The sequence below is a fragment of the Oncorhynchus mykiss genome, chromosome 6 (genome assembly GCF_013265735.2).
Source record: "Oncorhynchus mykiss isolate Arlee chromosome 6, USDA_OmykA_1.1, whole genome shotgun sequence".
NCBI lineage: Eukaryota > Metazoa > Chordata > Actinopteri > Salmoniformes > Salmonidae > Oncorhynchus > Oncorhynchus mykiss.
This window is the reverse complement of record NC_048570.1, coordinates 6298618-6319775: the sequence shown is the minus strand read 5'-3', so window position 1 is coordinate 6319775 and position 21158 is coordinate 6298618. Positions and strand designations below refer to the sequence as shown.

The window sequence follows — 21158 nt, the reverse complement described above, 5'->3', positions numbered from 1 at the left end:
TACTACTACTACTACTACTACTACTACTACTACTACTACTACTACTACTACTACTACTACTACTACTACTACTACTACTACTACTACTACTACTACTACTACTACTACTACTACTACTACTACTACTACTACTACTACTACTACTACTACTACTACTACTACTACTACTACTACTACTACTACTACTACTACTACTACTACTACTACTACTACTACTACTACTACTACTACTACTACTACTACTACTACTACTACTACTACTACTACTACTACTACTACTACTACTACTACTACTACTACTACTACTACTACTACTACTACTACTACTACTACTACTACTACTACTACTACTACTACTACTACTACTACTACTACTACTACTACTACTACTACTACTACTACTACTACTACTACTACTACTACTACTACTACTACTACTACTACTACTACTACTACTACTACTACTACTACTACTACTACTACTACTACTACTACTACTACTACTACTACTACTACTACTACTACTACTACTACTACTACTACTACTACTACTACTACTACTACTACTACTACTACTACTACTACTACTACTACTACTACTACTACTACTACTACTACTACTACTACTACTACTACTACTACTACTACTACTACTACTACTACTACTACTACTACTACTACTACTACTACTACTACTACTACTACTACTACTACTACTACTACTACTACTACTACTACTACTACTACTACTACTACTACTACTACTACTACTACTACTACTACTACTACTACTACTACTACTACTACTACTACTACTACTACTACTACTACTACTACTACTACTACTACTACTACTACTACTACTACTACTACTACTACTACTACTACTACTACTACTACTACTACTACTACTACTACTACTACTACTACTACTACTACTACTACTACTACTACTACTACTACTACTACTACTACTACTACTACTACTACTACTACTACTACTACTACTACTACTACTACTACTACTACTACTACTACTACTACTACTACTACTACTACTACTACTACTACTACTACTACTACTACTACTACTACTACTACTACTACTACTACTACTACTACTACTACTACTACTACTACTACTACTACTACTACTACTACTACTACTACTACTACTACTACTACAGCAGTTTGAGAAGACCAGAGGAAGTGATGGAGAAACTAATGTTCCAATGTCCAATATTTTATTTATAATCTAACAATTCCCCAACAACGACCTTATACACACAAAGCTAAAGGGGTGAATGAGAATATGTGTATATATAAGTATATCAATGAGCGATGGCCGAGCGAAATAGGCAAGGTGCAGTAGATGTTATAAACAGTGATTGCTGTTTAGCAGTCTCATGGACTTTGTTGGAAAGGGGAGCAATTTGACTTTACAATATTGATTGTATTGTTTAGACATTACAGTTGATCTGGAAGTATCATTTTTTGGGGGCGCTAAAATAAGGTCAATTGTACGGACCAGTGCGATGTACAAAAGTGAGTTTGTTAACGTTAATTGAAGAGCTTTCACAATATAGATATCAGAATTACATCTAAATGTTTTAAAACGTATACAATGAAATACGAAACTATTTGTGGAAAGATAGCAATGTGATTTTAGACTTCTAAATGATATAACAGTTTTTCATATAAACTTTTGCTAAGTCAGTAACCACGCCCATGTGAAGACATTGTGGCAACGTGATGGAACCGCCCTCCAAGATGAGTTCTTAAAAGAACTCGCTGAAGATCTAACTATTTAGACCACAGGCTGAAATGGTTGTAATTTAAATACGGACCAGACAGAGTGGAGCAGTGACACGGCTGACAAACGGCTTAAAAATACAACACCAGAAAATAAAACCTCTGAAACTCTCGATGAGTGAAGGTGAAGACTAGACATTCACAGTCTGCAGCTGCGTATGTAAAATAGTCTAGGAAACTCGACCAAAGACGGACTACAAAGAACAGTTTCCTCTCCTCTTTGAGGTATCTATTCTACAAATTAAATCCGTTTCTTTACATTTATCAGTACTCTCCCCAAATGTTCTCAAGGTACAGCTGAAGTCGGAAGTTTACATATACCTTAGCCAAATACATTTAAACTCAGTTTCACAATTCCTGACATTTAATTCAAGTAAAAATTACCTGTCTTAGGTCAGTTAGGATCATCACTTTATTTTAAGAATGTGAAATATCAGAATAATAGTAGGGAGAAGGATTTATTTCAGCTTTTATTTCTTTCATCACATCCACAGTGGGTCAGAAGTTTACATACAGTCAATTAGTATTTTGTAGCATTGCCTTTAAATTGCTTAACTTGGGTCAAACGTTTCGGGTAGCCTTACAAGCCTCCCACAATAAGCTGGTTGAATTTTGGCCCATTCCCCCTGACAGAGCTGTCAACACTGAGCTGTCAACAGTAGACATGATACTACTACTACTACTACTACTACTGCTACTGCTACTGCTACTGATACTGCTGCTACTACTGCACCTACTACTACTGCTGCTACTACTACTACTGCTACTACTACTGCCGCTACTACTACTAATACTCTAGGACAGCAGTTTGAGAAGACCAGAGGAAGTGATGGAGCATCAGTCTGAATGCAGATGTCCATATGACTGATAGGTGAGTAATTAAATAGACATGCAGTAACCTTGTCTGACCACCAGATGTCTCTGTTTCACCACCAGAGGAGCAGGAGGAACCATGAGGACTTTCAGAGTAGCAGTTGTCCATATGACTGATAGGTAATTAAATAGACATGCAGTAACCTCGTCTGACCACCAGAGGTCTCTGTTTTACCACCAGAGGAGCAGGAGGAACCATGAGGACTTTCAGAGTAGCAGTTGTCCATATGACTGATAAGTAATTAAATAGACATGCAGTAACCTTGTCTGACCACCAGATGTCTCTGTTACACCACCAGAGGAGCAGGAGGAACCATGAGGACATTCAGAGTAGCAGTTGTCCATTCAACACCTGACTCCAATAGTTGATTCCAACTCTTTTGATTTGATACCCAAACAGACACACAGAGAAATATCAGCATCATGTTGCTTGTTTTACTATATAGAAAGTGTTTTGTTGCTTTGTATCACACATAGTATATGTTACTTCAACAATATAGTATTAAATCAGTATCACTAAATACCATATCAGTTTTCTGTCTCCCATACCTTGATACCTTGATAATCAGAATATAGTGTGAATAATGTTGTAGCTTTTCATTGACGGTGTTTATAAGATGTCCCCTTTTAAATGTTCTGGTTATTTAGTGGAGCTTTGTCCTTTTGAGAGGCTGTTTTTACATCAGAAACTGTATTTATTTAAGACACATAGTGATGTCATAAGTCAATGGTGCCACCTGACATTGATTTTAAAAGGCAGGATAATGATAACTAGTTCCACTTTCCACATCTGTCTTCATTTGTAAGATATCCAGACACAATGCATGTCTGACTCCCTCCGGAGGTGTTCAGGAAAATCACAATCACATCATAATGTGTCTTTTAGTCATCTACCCCAGTGGTTCACAAACTTTGTATCGTCCCGAACCCCTTCAAACACTCAATCTCCAGGGGTCTGCACTGCTCTCTACTACACCATGCGCCCTACCCTACACACACACACACACACACACACACACACACACACACAACTCCTGAATACTCCAAACACACACACACACACAAACACACAGCTCCTGAATACTCCAAATACACACACCACTAAAATATAAGTGATGGAGATGAGAGAGATGAAGGTGAGGGAGAAGGAGAAATGAGTTAGAAGGTGAGGGGTGGAAAGAGGAAAAGAGTGAGGATGTTCAGGGTGAGAGGTGATGAGAAGGAAAGGTTGCTGATGAAGGAGGGGAGAGGAGAGGAGAGGGGGCTGGCAAGAGGTGAGGAGAGGAGATAGGAGAGAGGTGAGGAGAGGTGACAGGCGAGAGGTGAGGAGAGGGGACAGGTGAGAGGTGAGGAGACACACACACACACACACACACACACACACACATACAACTCCTGAATACTCCAAACACAGCTTGTTGTTGTTGTAATGCAATGCACTCTATCTAGGTTGTTGTAATGCTATGCACTCTATGTAGGTTGTTGTAATGCTATGCACTCTATCTAGGTTGTTGTAATGCTATGCACTCTATCTTAAAAGTTGCTGTAATGCTATGCACTCTATCTAGGTTGTTGTAATGCTATGCACTCTATCTAGGTTGTTGTAATGCTATGCACTCTATCTTAGAGGTTGTTGTAATGCTATGCACTCTATCTAGGTTGTTGTAATGCTATGCACTCTATCTTAGAGGTTGTTGTAATGCTATGCACTCTATCTAGGTTGTTGTAATGCTATGCACTCTATCTAGGTTGTTGTAATGCTATGCACTCTATCTTAGAGGTTGTTGTAATGCTATGCACTCTATCTAGGTTGTTGTAATGCTATGCACTCTATCTTGGAGGTTGCTGTAATGCTATGCACTCTATCTAGGTTGTTGTAATGCTATGCACTCTATCTAGGTTGTTGTAATGCTATGCACTCTATCTAGGTTGTTGTAATGCTATGCACTCTATCTAGGTTGTTGTAATGCTATGCACTCTATCTTAGAGGTTGCTGTAATGCTATGCACTCTATCTAGGTTGTTGTAATGCTATGCACTCTATCTAGGTTGTTGTAATGCTATGCACTCTATCTAGGTTGTTGTAATGCTATGCACTCTATCATAGAGGTTGCTGTAATGCTATGCACTCTATCTTAGAGGTTGTTGTAATGCTATGCACTCTATCTAGGTTGTTGTAATGCTATGCACTCTATCTTAGAGGTTGCTGTAATGCTATGCACTCTATCTAGGTTGTTGTAATGCTATGCACTCTATCTAGGTTGTTGTAATGCTATGCACTCTATCTAGGTTGTTGTAATGCTATGCACTCTATCTTAGAGGTAGCTGTAATGCTATGCACTCTATCTTAGAGGTTGTTGTAATGCTATGCACTCTATCTAGGTTGTTGTAATGCTATGCACTCTATCTAGGTTGTTGTAATGCTATAAACTCTATCTTAGAGGTTGTTGTAATGCTATGCACTCTATCTAGGTTGTTGTAATGCTATGCACTCTATCTAGGTTGTTGTAATGCTATAAACTCTATCTTAGAGGTTGTTGTAATGCTATGCACTCTATCTATGTTGTTGTAATGCTATACACTCTATCTAGGTTGTTGTAATGCTATGCACTCTATCTTAGAGGTTGTTGTAATGCTATGCACTCTATCTTAGAGGTTGTTGTAATGCTATGCACTCTATCTAGGTTGTTGTAATGCTATGCACTCTATCTTAGAGGTTGTTGTAATGCTATGCACTCTATCATAGAGGTTATTGTAATGCTATGCACTCTATCATAGAGGTTGTTGTAATGCTATGCACTCTATCATAGAGGTTGTTGTAACACTATGCACTCTATCATAGAGGTTGCTGTAATGCTATGCACTCTATCTAGGTTGTTGTAATGCTATGCACTCTATCTATGTTGTTGTAATGCTATGCACTCTATCATAGAGGTTGTTGTAATGCTATGCACTCTATCATAGAGGTTGTTGTAATGCTATGCACTCTATCTAGGTTGTTGTAATGCTATGCACTCTATCTATGTTGTTGTAATGCTATGCACTCTATCTTAGAGGTTGTTGTAATGCTATGCACTCTATCTAGGTTGTTGTAATGCTATGCACTCTATCTAGGTTGTTGTAATGCTATGCACTCTATCATAGAGGTTGTTGTAATGCTATGCACTCTATCTAGGTTGTTGTAATGCTATGCACTCTATCTAGGTTGTTGTAATGCTATGCACTCTTTCTAGGTTGTTGTAACGCTATGCAAGACCTACAGAACATGGAAGAGCTTAATCTTCCCTCCAACATAAAGTTGATCATGTCAAAACTTCCCCACAAACTAATGTAAAACTGGAGGTCTACAGAATGTGATATGTTAGAGAGAAGACCCCTGAGAGCCGAGTTCAGTGACCTTGTGACGTTCATGGAAAAACAGGCCAAAATATTGCAGGATCCGTTGTATGGAGATATTCAATATCCCCTGGCCAACAAAAGGTTTTAAAAAAACCAAAACATCAGCAGATTCAAAACAGCAGTTCAAGTCCAAGAGTAGGGGAAGCAGCTTTGCCACTGCAGTAGATGTAGTGTCAGTTTGCAACTCTAATAAACCTTTAAAAGAACAAACATTCAAAGTAAAGAGACCAGACACCTGCCCTTCTGATGCTCCCAGTAGTAAAGAGACCAGACACCTGCCCTTCTGATGCTCCCAGTAGTAAAGAGACCAGACACCTGCCCTTCTGATGCTCCCAGTAGTAAAGAGACCAGACACCTGCCCTTCTGATGCTCCCAGTAGTAAAGAGACCAGACACCTGCCCTTCTGATGCTCCCAGTAGTAAAGGGATCAGACACCTGCCCTTCTGATGCTCCCAGTAGTAAAGAGACCAGACACCTGCCCTTCTGATGCTCCCAGTAGTAAAGAGACCAGACACCTGCCCTTCTGATGCGCCCAGTAGTAAAGAGACCAGACACCTGCCCTTCTGATGCTATCAGTAAAGCGGGAGGAGACTGTCAGCAGTGCTCTTGTTTCACTGGAAGCTGGTGAAGATACCGAGGTCGGTACAGATGGTGCACTTGCAATTGCGCCAGTTCAAGTAAAGCTGGAAAATGGAAGCAAGTCTGTGTTAACCAATGCATTTGTTGATTCTGGTAGTTTAGCAACATTTTGTACTGAGAGACTCATGATGCAGCTGAAAGCTAAAGGCAGTGAGACTGATATTCTGCAACACAATGAGGCATTAGAGTCCTACCAAGAGCTTTGAGATATCTGGGTTAGAGATTGACAAAGTGGAAGGAGACATTTCTTGCTCTATCAAAGCAAATTCTACGAGCTCTGCAAGCTAAAGTGCGGATGGGACGAAGTCATCCCAAAGAACACTCTATTTCATGGAGGAAATGGCTCTGAGCTGGACCAGCTGTCCAGATTCCAGATTGACAGGTGTATGATGCCTGAGAACTTTGGTAAAGTCAAGACGGCAAAGTTGCATCACTTCGGTGACGCGAGAGAACAAGGTTATGGCACGGCAAGTTACCTTGGGTTCACAAACGGTATGGAAAAGGTCCACATCCCATTCATACTGGGGAGATCAAGAGTGACTCCACTCAAGCAGATGATCCCCAGACTGGAACTTGATGCAGCAACAATGGAGGTGCCAGTGGACAGGATGTTAAGGTTGGAGCTCCAGATTGAACTTGGGGAGTCAACTTTCTGGACAGACAGCCAGTCTGTGCTAAAATACATCCGCAATGATACCAAGATATTCCATACCTTTGTGGCTAATAGGGTTGCTATGATCCGTGACCTGTCGAAAGCAACACAGTGGAGCTATTTGAACTCCCAACACAACCCAGCCGACGATGCCTTGAGGGTTACATGCTGAAACTTTCCTGAACTCAAAGAGATGACTCAAAGGACCAGAATTCCTGAAGAAACTAGAAACACAATGGCAGAAAGTCCCCGAGGAGCTTGGCTCCATCCCTCTGGATGATCTGGTTGAGAAAGGACATCATCGTGAACAGTACAAGTGTGGATGAAAAGAGTCCGACCAGCAAACTGAGTACTATTCAACATGGAACAGCTTGAAGAAAGCAGTTTCCTGGATGCTGAAACTGAAGACTTCTTCTACAGTTAAGCCAGAAAGCCTGTTTTTGCAAACTGATCCAGGATCATATCAGAGTTGAACAAACTCACTGAAGGAACAAATTGAAAAGTTCAAACTGACGTTTGTAAAAGCGTGAGAGTGGGAGGAAGGTTAAGCAAAGCTGCTATGCCTACGGAACTAAAGACTCTTACGATCCTGCCCAAAGACTCCCACATCTCCAGACTGATCTCATTCCACATCCATGAGCAGGTTGGCCACTCTAGGAGAGGTCACATGTTTTCCATACTTCACCAGCAATATTGGATACCCTGTGCCAAACTCTTAGCAAGGAAGATTCTTAAGAGCTGTGTCTTCTGCAGGTGATGTAAGCTAGAGCTGGAGAACAGAAGATGGCCGACCTTCCACAAGATCGGGTGTCACCTGATTTGCTGCCATTCACCCATGTGGGCATAGATTACTTCGGCCCCATAGAGGTGAAGCGAGGCCGCGTTCATGTGAAATGGTATGGTGGGATCTTTACTTGCCTTGTGAGTTGAACTGTCCATCTAGAAGTTGCTAGTTATCTGGATACTGATTCCTGCATCAATGCCCTTCACAGGTTCATCTGTCGAAGGGGCTCAGTAACAAGTGTCAGAACAGACATTGGCACCAACTTTGTTGGAACACACAGAGAGCTAGGAGAAGCTCTGAAAGAGCTGGATCACAACAAGATTCAAATGAATTACTGAAGGATGGAGTGACATGTCCATTCAACCCTCGCTCTGGAGCCCACCATGGGGGGGTTATGGGAGAGGTTGATCCGTCTGGAGCCCACCATGGGGTGTTATGGAAGAGGTTGATCCGTCTGGAGCCCGCCATGGGGGGTTATGGGAGAGGTTGATCCGTCTGGAGCCCACCATGGGGGGTTATGGGAGAGGTTGATCCGTCTGGAGCCCACCATGGGGGGTTATGGGAGAGGTTGATCCGTCTGGAGCCCACTATGGGGGGTTATGGGAGAGGTTGATCCGTCTGGAGCCCACCATGGGGGGTTATGGGAGAGGTTGATCCGTCTGGAGCCCACCATGGGGGGTTATGGGAGAGGTTGATCCGTCTGGAGCCCACCATGGGGGGTTATGGGAGAGGTTGATCCGTCTGGAGCCACCATGGGGGTTATGGGAGGGTTTGATCCGTCTGGAGCCCACCATGGGGAGTTATGGGAGAGGTTGATCCGTCTGGAGCCCACCATGGGGGGTTATGGGAGAGGTTGATCCGTCTGGAGCCCACCATGGGGGGTTATGGGAGAGGTTGATCCGTCTGGAGCCACCATGGGGGTTATGGGAGAGTTTGATCCGTCTGGAGCCCACCATGGGGGGTTATGGGAGAGGTTGATCCGTCTGGAGCCCACCATGGGGGGTTATGGGAGAGGTTGATCCGTCTGGAGCCACCATGGGGGTTATGGGAGAGGTTGATCCGTCTGGAGCCACCATGGGGGTTATGGGAGAGGTTGATCCGTCTGGAGCCCACCATGGGGGGTTATGGGAGAGGTTGATCCGTCTGGAGCCCACCATGGGGGGTTATGGGAGAGGTTGAGCAGACTGGTGGAAAAAGATCCTCTATTCAGTCCCTAAAGAGCAAGTACTGGATGATGAGGCTTTGCAGAAGTTGAGGTGATCATGAACAACAGACCAATCACAACTGTAACAAATGACCATAATGATCTAGAACCCCTACCTGCTACCATCAGCTTCATCTGAAAACAAAGCCAGTCCTACCACAGGACAATTCCAGAGAGGAGATCTACACTCATGATGGAGATGGAAGCAAGTACAATATATCACCTCTTCTGGAAGAGATGGATCAGGGAGTATCTTCCACTTATGCAGGAGTGGAACAAAAACTAAGAGAAACCTCAGTGCTTGTGACCTTGTGGTCATCGTCGATGACACCGCGCCAAGGAACTCTTGGCTAATGGGGCGTGTGGTGAAGGCTTTTCCAGGGTCAAAGGTCTTGTCCGGAGCGTCGTGGTTAAAGACCAAGATCAACATATTACAGAGACCTATCAATAAACGCTGTCTTCTCCTGGAGGCAGCTGAGTGAGACACACACACACACACACACACACACACACACACACACACACACACACACACACACACACACACACACACACACACAGATCCATCTTTGAGTCAAGTGCACCTCTGATTCTTGGATGTCATTTTTGGATGTTGAACACTTGAACTCTGAGACTGAGATCAGTGGACTCTTGTCCTATATTGTATACTTGTATATTTGCTACTTGTATATAGCTACACTACCATTCAAAAGTTTGGGGTTACTTAGACATGTCAACAACTGGCAGGTTCATTAAATAGTAACCGCAAAACACCAGTCTAAATGTCAACAGTGAAGAGGCGACTCCGGGATGCTGGCCTTCTAGGCAGAGGTGCAAAGAAAAAGCCACATCTCAGACTGGCCAATAAAAAGGAAAGATTAAGATGGGCAAAAGAACACAGACACTGGACAGATATATGGCTTTTTCTTTGCAACTCTTCCATTATGGGGTGAAGTTGCCAGTTGAGGACTTGTGAGACATCTGTTTCTCAAACTACACACTCTAATGTACTTGTCTTCTTGCTCAGTTGTGCACCGGGGCCTCCCACTCTTTCTCTTCTGGTTAGAGACAGTTTGCGCTGTTCTTTGAAGTACAGTGCACAGCGTTGTATGAGATTTTCAGTTTCTTGGCATTTTCTCACATGGAATAGCCTTCATTTCTCAGAACCAGAATAGACTGACAAGTTTCAGAAGAAAGTCTTTGTTTCTGACCATTTTGAGCCTGTAATCGAACCCACAAATGCTGATGCTCCAGACACTCAACTAGTCTAAAGAAGGCCAGTTTCACTGCTTCTTTAATCAGAACAACAGTTTTCAGCTGTGCTAACATAATTACAATGATTAGTTAGCCTTTTTAAAATGATAAACTTGGATTAGCTAACACAACGTGCCATTGGAACACAGGAGTGATGGTTTGCTGATAATGGTTCTCTGTACACCTATGTAGATATTCCATTAAAAATCAGCCGTTTCCAGCTACAATAGTCATTTACAACATTAACAATGTCTACACTGTATTTCTGATCAATTTGATGTTATTTGAATGGACAAAAAAAAATGCTTTTCTTTCAAAAACAAGGACATTTCTAAGTGACCCCAAACTTTGAACGGTAGTGTAGCTATGAACCGTAATAGTGCTCTGGTATAGAATGTTTTGTGAATTGGCTCTATTTTTTAAATATTAAGTAACTGTAATGTTTTCACTGCTGTTAACAATTAGGGACCGGTATGTTAGAGCCGATGTGGACATATTTCTATAAAAGACAGAACATACAGAGCTCCATGTAAAGGTGTGTAAATATATGAAATATGAATGTATATGATGAAATATCAGGCACCTTGATGATTTATATTGACCTCATTGAGATATATTCCTTTGTTATAAGTGTACCTTAGGTTTTAGCTCCTCCTCTTGACCATTCATTGTACTGTGGTCAGTGTGTTAGTGACAGGATAAAGACAGGAAGTTGGGCCTTCGGGGGAGGGGGAGTCCTAGCTAGACACGGGAGTGGTATAGTCTTTTAACCAGACAACAAACAGGTCATATTATGTATTTTTCACGTCAAGTAATCTATGCTTTAAGTTGATGGGAGAATATGTTTTTTTGTGAGATATAATAAGAATAAACCTTTTTGTTGCACCATATCCCTGGATCTCATTGAATGTTTTGGCCGTTTGGGAACTTGGAATGTGGACTGTATGCGTCTGAAACAAAACCACTTCAGGCTTGGGAAGTGGTTCTGGTCAAGAGGAAGGAAGCCCCTACAATCATCATAAATATGGAAGAACTGTTCAGATTGTTTTGGCTGGGAAGCATGCAGACGCCTTAATTCAGCCTCCCATACTTACAGCCCTTACCCCCAGGCCTGTCCCCTGTGTAACGGATGTGAAACGGCTAGCTTAGTTAGCGGTGCGCGCTAAATAGCGTTTCAATCGTGACGTCACTTGCTCTGAGACCTTGAAGTAGTGGTTCCCCTTGCTCTTCAAGGGCCGTGGCTTTTGTGGAGCGATGGGTAACGATGCTTCGTGGGTGACTGTTGTTGATGTGTGCAGAGGGTCCGCGCCCGGGTATGGGCGAGGGGACGGTCTAAAGTTATACTGTTACACCTGCACAACATAACCCATAATCAGCCTTTACTCGACAGTGGTATGTCTGACTTTCTGATTTGTAAATTCACCGCAGTTCCCAACATTGACCAGCAGGTGGTAATGATACTCTCTTCTCAGACAGTAAATGACCACCAGTCAGCTTCATTTATTTTGTTAGGAGGGGATGGAAAAGCATTGAGACTGTTTGTCATGGAAGCAATTTCACTCATTTACTCATGTGAATGTGTCCAAAGAGATAAAGAGAAGCTAATATTGATAGGCACTGTTAAATCTTTACAGCTCAGGATAATATGACTATAATTAAAGATCATCACTACCATCTGCTGGCTGGATCGGTCTTCTTATTTTAATTGAAACAGTTTTCAGAACTTCAGAGATGATGAACTAAAATATGATGATAGAAGATGGCACCATGCTGTATTTTTACATTTTACCATAAGATCTGGAGTCCAATAATTGTCATACTTTTTTAGTAATTGAAACCACAACTCAGGCATTGCAAGCGCTATGCTCGACCAACTGAGCTACATTCTTAAAATCTGATTTTATCCCTAAATCACACTGCTAACCTTATGCCTAACATTAAACTAAGATCAGAAATGTACATTTTTGTTTTCATGACATGTTACGAAGGCCTGTAGACAATTTAGACTTTGTGACTGGGTTTTCTAATAACTAGAGAGGCTGGGGGGGAGGAGTTTACTCCAAATACCTGTGCAAAGGGGAAAGTTGTGTCTCAGTATAGGACTGAGGTGTAGATTGTTCTGTAAAAACGTGTAGATATGCACATATAGTGACTATTAGAGTGGTTATAGATTTAAATCAACTATTTTGAGTGTGAAGTGGAGGACGTGAAGACCAGTAAAGGTAAGAGGAGATCTCAGTATATTTCACTTTCCAAACTAGACACAACAGTCCTGTTTTAAAACAATGAGGACTGGAGACAGAGGAAGGGATGTTTGTATCTGTGTGATTGAGCAAAAGAGAGAATTTGATGAATGGTAATGATGTAAATATGAATGTTTTCTCTTTTTATTGCAGTTAAAATGGCAGAGTCCAGAGTTCATAGTAAGTCACCATGCTATAATTAATGATTAACTTTTCTTTCATGTATCTGGGAGAACAGAACTAAACCAACTATTGAAAATGAAATGTGTTTGTGGTTTAATTTGTCTTTATGTGTAAATGTGTGTCTGGATGAAATGTGTTTGTAACATGAGGAGTTGTAGCTGAGTTTGTGTCTGTGAGAAACAGCTCTACTGCTCCACAGTGACCTCTCCCTCCAAACATCTCTTTATTATAGAACCCATTTAATCCAGTCGGACACAATATGGAAGAAAATCAACCTTTTGTACTTTACTGGCTCTAGAGAAGTTAAAGTTGTACATATCAACAAATAAGTTGTTCTCCTGAGTGGAGCAGCTGTCTATGGTGCTGTGTCTCAGTGTGAGAGGTGTCTCTACAGTCTCTGGTTCAATTCCAGGCTGTATAACATGATTGGGAGTGGCATAGGGCAGAGCACAATTGGTCCAGTGTTGTCTGGGTGTCATTGTAAATAAGAATTTGTTCTGAACTGACTTGCCTCGTTAAATAAATAAAATATGTATCCAGAGCAATTAGGATTCAGTGCCTTGCTCAAGGGCACATCAACACATGTTTTCCTAGTTTCCTCAGGGATTCAACCCAGCGACGTTTCGGTTACTGGTCCAATGCTCTTAAGTGCTCAGCTTCCTGACAAACATGTCTGACTAATGGGAAAATACAGAGCCTCTCATTTATTCTAATTTTATAATTTATTTTAGATATACCTGTATCTGTACTTGATTGTATAGGTTTGAGGGTATTGGCATGTGGGGGTTAGGGCATGGGGGTAACAGGGCTGGGGTGTGTGGGTCATTGAGTTTAGGTGTGTGGGTAAGTGGGCTGAGGTATATAGATATTGAGGTTGAGGAATAGGGGTAACAGGACTGGGGTGTGTGGGTCATTGAGTTTAGGTGTGTGGGTAAGTGGGCTGAGGTATATAGATATTGAGGTTGAGGAATAGGGGTAACAGGACTGGGGTGTGTGGGTCATTGAGTTTAGGTGTGTGGGTAAGTGGGCTGAGGTATATAGATATTGAGGTTGAGGAATAGGGGTAACAGGACTGGGGTGTGTGGGTCATTGAGTTTAGGTGTGTGGGTAAGTGGGCTGAGGTATATAGATATAGAGGTTGAGGAATAGGGGTAACAGGACTGGGGTGTGTGGGTCATTGAGTTTAGGTGTGTGGGTAAGTGGGCTGAGGTATATAGATATTGAGGTTGAGGAATAGGGGTAACAGGACTGGGGTGTGTAGGTCATTGAGTTTAGGTGTGTGGGTAAGTGGGCTGAGGTATATAGATATTGAGGTTGAGGAATAGGGGTAAATACCTGTTCATGTTATTATAGACAGAGCACTCTGTCACAACTGTGACCAAGAATAAAACATACTTTTAAATAAATAAATAATCAAAATGGATGACATGTTAGGCTACTAGTGGCATAAGATTAGCATAGTGGCATGTCTGGGAAAGATGTGGGAACAAATGCGATAATATCATTCTAGATTGTAGCATCACATTCTTCTATGACATATAGACTTTCCTTCAAATGAATCTGTCTGTCTGGGATTGTGGGGGTTGTATTTTAGAATTGACACGGTCCTGGTTGTTGAATGTCTGTTGTAGTTATTAATTCAGATGTGTTTATAAATGTACTGAGAGGATTTGTGTTCCTGACACAGATGATGTCATTAAACATGAAATGTTCTCTCTTTCTGAACAGATCAGTTTAAACTCACCTCAGAAGACTATGTGAGGGCTGATGTTGGTAAAGAGGTCACCCTCCCCTGTCACCTCTCACCTGACACCAGTGCTGTTGCCACGACGATCAGGTGGTTTAAAAGGACAGAGTGTATTTACCTGTATAAGAATGGCCAGGTGACAGAGACGAGTGGCTATAAGGGCAGAGTGAGTCTGATCACCCAGGAGCTGAAGAGAGGCAACGTGTCTCTGAGGCTGAGAGACTTCAGGAGGTCAGATACAGGATTCTACATCTGTCAGGTCATCCATGGAGAACAGAAGGAGGAGGCTACAGTGAGTTTATTGGACAGAGGAGGTAAGTGTTCTAGAAGTCCAGTAATGTTTCTAAACACCTAAACAACAACAATAACAACCAGTCTCTTTCCCTGTACAGAACACTTGTACTTTCTCATGTAGGTAGGAGTTACAGATGAATAGACTAGATTCATTCTGAATATCAACTAGTTACAATGCATATTACCATCACTCTGAGCTTTGAGCTGGTCCTAAAGCATTAGAACCATTCCAACATTACTGTCACGTCCCTTGATTGTCATTAGTAATGAATGTGATGAACACTCACACCCCTCTGATGAACATCACATCACTATGGTATTTGAGAGGATCATGTGACAGATGGTGATTTGAAGGTCATGATAATAACTAATACATTCTGTTTTACATGATCATTATTCATGACTCTCCATCTTGGATAATGGATGATCAGTCCCACGTGAGTAATTACTTATTTGTCTGTTTTGTTTACTGACAACCAATAACACAAGACAAAGAACAGACCAGAGTGTTAATCTGATACTATAAAAACTACAGGCCTTGTGAACAGCAGTGTGTCTTCTTCAAGGCTACAAATTAAATCAGCTTCTTTACATTTATCAAAACTCTCCCCAAATGTTCTCAAGGTAGGTTGGATTAAGATGTAAATATGTTCTTCAAATTATCCAGACTTTTCATATCATAGTTCTCCCGCAATATATCTGCCATCGAGGTCAACATTTCAGAGGGGTTGAGTGAAAAGTGGAAGACACATTTCAGTTGAATACATTCAGTTGGACAACTGACTTGGAATCCCCCTTTCCTTTCCATTTCACAATATATCTGCTATAGAGGTCAATATTTCACATAGTCCTCCCATTATATATCAGGCATATAGGTCAATATTTCACATTTTCCTCCCACTATATATCTGCTATCGAGGTCAATATTTCACATAGTCCTCCCACTATATATCTGCCATAGAGGTCAACATTTCACATAGTCCTTTCACAATATATCTGGCATTGAGGTCAATATTTCACAGTCCTCCCACAATATATCTGGCATTGAGGTCAATATTTCACAGTCCTCCCACAATATATCTGGCATTGAGGTCAATATTTCACATAGTCCTCCCACAATATATCTGGCATTGAGGTCAATATTTCACATAGTCCTCCCACAATATATCTGGCATTGAGGTCAATATTTCACATAGTCCTCCCACAATATATCTGGCATTGAGGTCAATATTTCACATAGTCCTCCCACAGTATATCTGGCATTGAGGTCAATATTTCACATAGTCCTCCCACAATATATCTGGCATTGAGGTCAATATTTCACATAGTCCTCCCACAATATATCTGGCATTGAGGTCAATATTTCACATAGTCCTCCCACTATATATCTGCTATAGAGGTCAACATTTCACACTCCAAAATGAAAATAGAATCAGCTTGAATTCAGTTTGTTGTCCCAGTATGAATCATTCTGTGATGTTTAGACTGTTCCAATAGTAGCACTGCTTACATCCCTTTCCCTAGATGTACATTAGTAATGAATGTGATGAACAGTCATTCCAATATGATGTATGGTATTTCATTAAATTATGTAATGAGACAGACATTCAATGAACAATAATAACTAATGCATTCTGTTTTACATGATCATTATTCATGACCCTCCATCTTGGATAATGGATGATCAGTTCGGGGTGAGTAATTACTTATTTGTCTGTTTTGTTTATTGACAACCAATAACACAAGACAAAGAACAGACCAGAGTGTTAATCTGATACTATAAAAACTACAGGCCTTGTGAACAGCAGTGGGTCTTCTTCAAGGCTACAAATTAAATCCGTTTCTTTACATTTATCAATACTCTCCCAAAATGTTCTCAAGGTAGGTTGGATTAAGATGTATAGATGTTCTTCAAATTATCCAGAATTTTCATAACATAGACCTCCCACTATATATCTGCGATGGAGGTCAACATTTCACATAGTCCTCCCACTATATATCTGCCATAGAGGTCAATATTTCACATAGTCCTCCCACTATATATCTGCCATAGAGGTCAATATTTCACATAGTCCTCCCACTATATATCTGCCACAGAGGTCAACATTTCACATAGTCCTCCCACTATATATCTGCCATAGAGGTCAATATTTCACATAGTCCTCCCACTATATATCTGCCATAGAGGTCAATATTTCACATAGTCCTCCCACTATATATCTGCCATAGAGGTCAATATTTCACATAGTCCTCCCACTATATATCTGCCATAGAGGTCAATATTTCACATAGTCCTCCCATTATATATCTGCCATAGAGGTCAATATTTCACATAGTCCTCCCACTATATATCTGCCATAGAGGTCAACATTTCACACTCCAAAATAAAAATAGAATCATCTTGAATTCAGTTTGATGTCCCAGTATGAATCATTCTGTGATGTTTAGACTGTTCCAATAGTAGCACTGCTTACATCCCTTTCCCTAGATATACAAAGTAATGAATATGATGAACAGTCATTCCATTATGATGTATGGTATTTCATTAAATGATGTAATGAGAGAAATTCAATGAACAATAATAACTAATACATTCTGTTTTACATGATCATTATTCATGACTCTCCATCTTGGATAATGGATGATCAGCATTAGGTGAGTAATTACTTATTTGTCTGTTTTGTTTATTGACAACCAATAACACATAGAAACATGGAAATAACCCAAAACATAGAAAAACAAACATAGACTTCCCACCCAACTCACGCCCTGACCATACTAAATCTATATCTGCTACAGAGCTCAACATTTCACATTAGTAATTAACATGGAATCAGCTTGAATTCAGTTTGATGTCCTAGTATGAATCATTCTGTGATGTTTAGACTGTTCCAATAGTAGCACTGCTTACATCCCTTTCCCTAGATATACATTAGTAATGAATGTGATGAACAGTCATATCAATATGATGTATGGTATTTGATTAAATAATGTAATGTGACTGAAATAGGATTGAATGTAACTGTAATAACTCATACATTTTGTTATACATTATCAATATTCATTGCTCTCAATCTTGTTAATGAAGTTAATGTACGCCCACCACGCTGCACCTTGGTCCTCTCCTTTCATCAGCCGTGACACAATAACAAAACAACATTATTTATGAAGTTAACCAGATCTTATTGGTGCCCACAGTCCCTACATGAGGGAGGCTTGAGTGACAGGAGAAATCTGATTGGTCCTGTTTGTTCTGTAAATAGTGATGTCGTCTACCACACAGAACTCACCTCTCTGTTTTACACCATAGACTCAGGATCACGGTATTTACAACATGAGACCCAGGAGAACAAGCTGAAGAGGGAGGCATCAGCTGGTGAGCTTGGTAAGTATGAGAGAGTCTGGAGGAGAGAGGATTGAATCAGGGAACATGAGTGATGTCATTCAGTTTTTCAGACTAATTCATTTGTAATGTATCAAATAGTCAATAGACCAGTTGATGATTGGTTCAGCTCAGATAACTGTTGACTGGAGGAAATAATTGTACCACCTCCATCAAATGATAATGTCTTTATAGACATACTATTGAATAAATTAATACATTACTAATTCAAACAACCAATTAAATATGTTAATTGCTCTCAGAGTTGAAGATGGAAAAAGAATTAAAAGAGAAATTAAGACAGGAGATGATGAAACAACTAAAGGAGAAAGACACACAACTGGATAATATGACCCAGGAAGTGAGAGAGAAAGAGAGACTCCTGGAGGAGAAAAAACAGATAATGGGAGAGAAGGACAGACTACTGGAAGAGAGAGAGAAACTACTGGAAGAGCGAGAAAAACTACTGGAAGAGAGAGACAAAGTACTGGAGGGAAAAGAAAATGAACTAAAAGAGAGGAGACAGGAAGTAGAAGAGAGGAGACAGGAAGTAAAAGAGAAAGACAACCTACTAGAGGAGAGAGAGAAGCAGTTAAAGGAGAGAGACAAACAGGTGGAGGATGTCAACAATGAAAATGCTGAACTGGGTAAGATTATTCACACCATTAATACATTTAGTCTTCTGTACTTTCCTCAATTCTCAGGTTATTGTCGACTCTCCACTGAGTTGTGAATGTTGTTGTACATCACTTCATACTTTCCCTCTGCATCATATTTCTGTCTAAAGTCTTTAACACAGAATTCAGATTCTAGTCCTCCTTTGTTATTTCAGCTCAACAGATATGTGATGTGAAGACTGAGGTAGAGAGACTGAGAAGAGAGATCCCAGCCCAGATGACTGGTGAGTGAGATATGTGATACTTAACATTTCAGTAGAAACCCAGAACTCCCCTTCAGTAGGTCTATGTGCCTTCATGTGTCACTGAGGTAAATGTTCCCATTCTAAATGGTTGTTCTATTATTCTAGAACATGGAGAGATGTCAGATACAGGTTCCATCCTCCCAGTCAGGAGGAGAAACAGCAAGGACCTTCCTCCATACAGTGAGTTATCAATATTGTCCTGTTGTCTCCTACTGTTTCTAGTCTATAGAGGACCATCCTTCACTTAGTAAGTTATCAATATTGTCCTGTTGTCTCCTACTGTTTCTAGTCTATAGTGGACCATCCTTCACTTAGTGAGTTATCAATATTGTCCTGTTGTCTCCTACTGTTTCTAGTCTATAGTGGACCATCCTTCACTTAGTGAGTTATCAATATTGTCCTGTTGTCTCCTACTGTTTCTAGTCTATAGTGAACCATCCTTCACTTAGTGAGTTATCAATATTGTCTCAAACTGTCATCAATCTTGATATTCTCTATGTTCTCCAATAATCTATATTTCACTATGATGTGTAATGTATTTGTAGTTTGTTTATGCTATGTTTTAAATGTGTCTCTGATGAGTCAGTATGTTGACCAGTTCTCTATGTTGTTACAGTGGGAGGAGAGACCTCAGATACAGACCCCACACTTCCACTGAAGAGGAGAAACAGCATGGAGTTACTTCCTCCAGATAGTGAGTTATGGATGTAGATGATATTATATTTGACACTGTTGTACATCCTCCAGAGAGTCAGAGTGTTGATCAGTGCTGTGTGTTGTGTTGCAGTGGGAGGAGAGAGCAGCAGTCCAGACTCCACAGTGTCTCCCAGTGTGTCTGAGCTGAGACTGGTGCTGCTGGGGAGGACTGGGGCTGGGAGGAGTGCAGCAGGAAACACCATTCTGGGCAGAGAGGAGTTTGGGGCCCAGGCCAGCCCCTCTGCAGTGACCCAGAGGAGTAAGAGGAGAGAGGGAGACGTGTGTGGGAGACGGCTGGTGCTGGTGGACACTCCAGACTGGTTCTGTCCTGGACTCTCTCTGGAGGATATGAGACAAGATGTGGGGCTCTGTGTCCGTCTGTCTGCCCCGGGACCCCACGCCTTCCTCCTGGTCATACCAGTGGAGCCCTCTAAGGGGGAGGAGAGAGGGGTGCTGGAGAGAATAGAGGAGATGTTTGGGGAGGGTTTTTGGGGACACATTGTGATTCTATTCACCCATGATGATGGCCTGAAAGAGCAGAGCATTGAGGAGTTTCTCCAAACAGGAAGTCAGGACCTCCAGCAGCTTGTGGAGAAAAGTGGGAGCAGGTACCACGTCCTCAACATTAAGGACAGGGCCCATGGCACTCAGGTATCAGAGCTGCTGGATCAGGTAGAGGAGATGGTGGCAGGAAACAGAGAGAGATTCTACAGCAGTCAGACCTACCAGGAGGCAGAGGACCAGGTTAGAGAGATGGAGGGAAACATCCAGAGAGAGAGAGGAGAGAGGAAACAGAGGGAGGAGAGAGACTTGAGAGAGAGGCTTCAGAAGGAGTTGCAGGACTCTCTGATAAAGATAGAGGGAGTGATCCAGGAACATGAGGGAGATATCAGAACACTCAGTGAAAGAACCAGTGAACTGGAGAGACAGGTGAAAGAAGAGAGAGATGAGGAGAAGAAAAGAGAGCTGGAGAGGGAGCTGAAGAGGGAGTCTGATAGGAGGGAGGAGATGGAGAGAAAGCTGGAGAGATTTAGAGAGAAGAGAGAGAATGAGAGGAGGGAGATGGAGGAGAGAC

General features: G+C 41.3%; 1 protein-coding gene across 4 annotated transcripts in view; it reads left to right on the top strand.

The window, feature by feature from the left end:
- The window catches only part of LOC110525075 (trichohyalin), a 116831-nt gene that overhangs the window by 94859 nt on the left and 814 nt on the right, over positions 1 to 21158 (top strand). For 2 of the 4 annotated variants that reach the window (XM_036979264.1, XM_036979263.1), the window contains 2 exons: positions 20004 to 20081; positions 20175 to 21158. The exon at positions 20175 to 21158 is cut by the window's right edge and continues 814 nt beyond it. In XM_036979264.1, the coding sequence (XP_036835159.1) occupies positions 20004 to 20081; positions 20175 to 21158 (1062 nt within the window). Of the gene's footprint in view, positions 1 to 19492; positions 19568 to 20003; positions 20082 to 20174 lie in introns of all 4 variants that reach the window. The other 2 variants (XM_036979265.1, XM_036979267.1) reach the window with 2 other exon arrangements.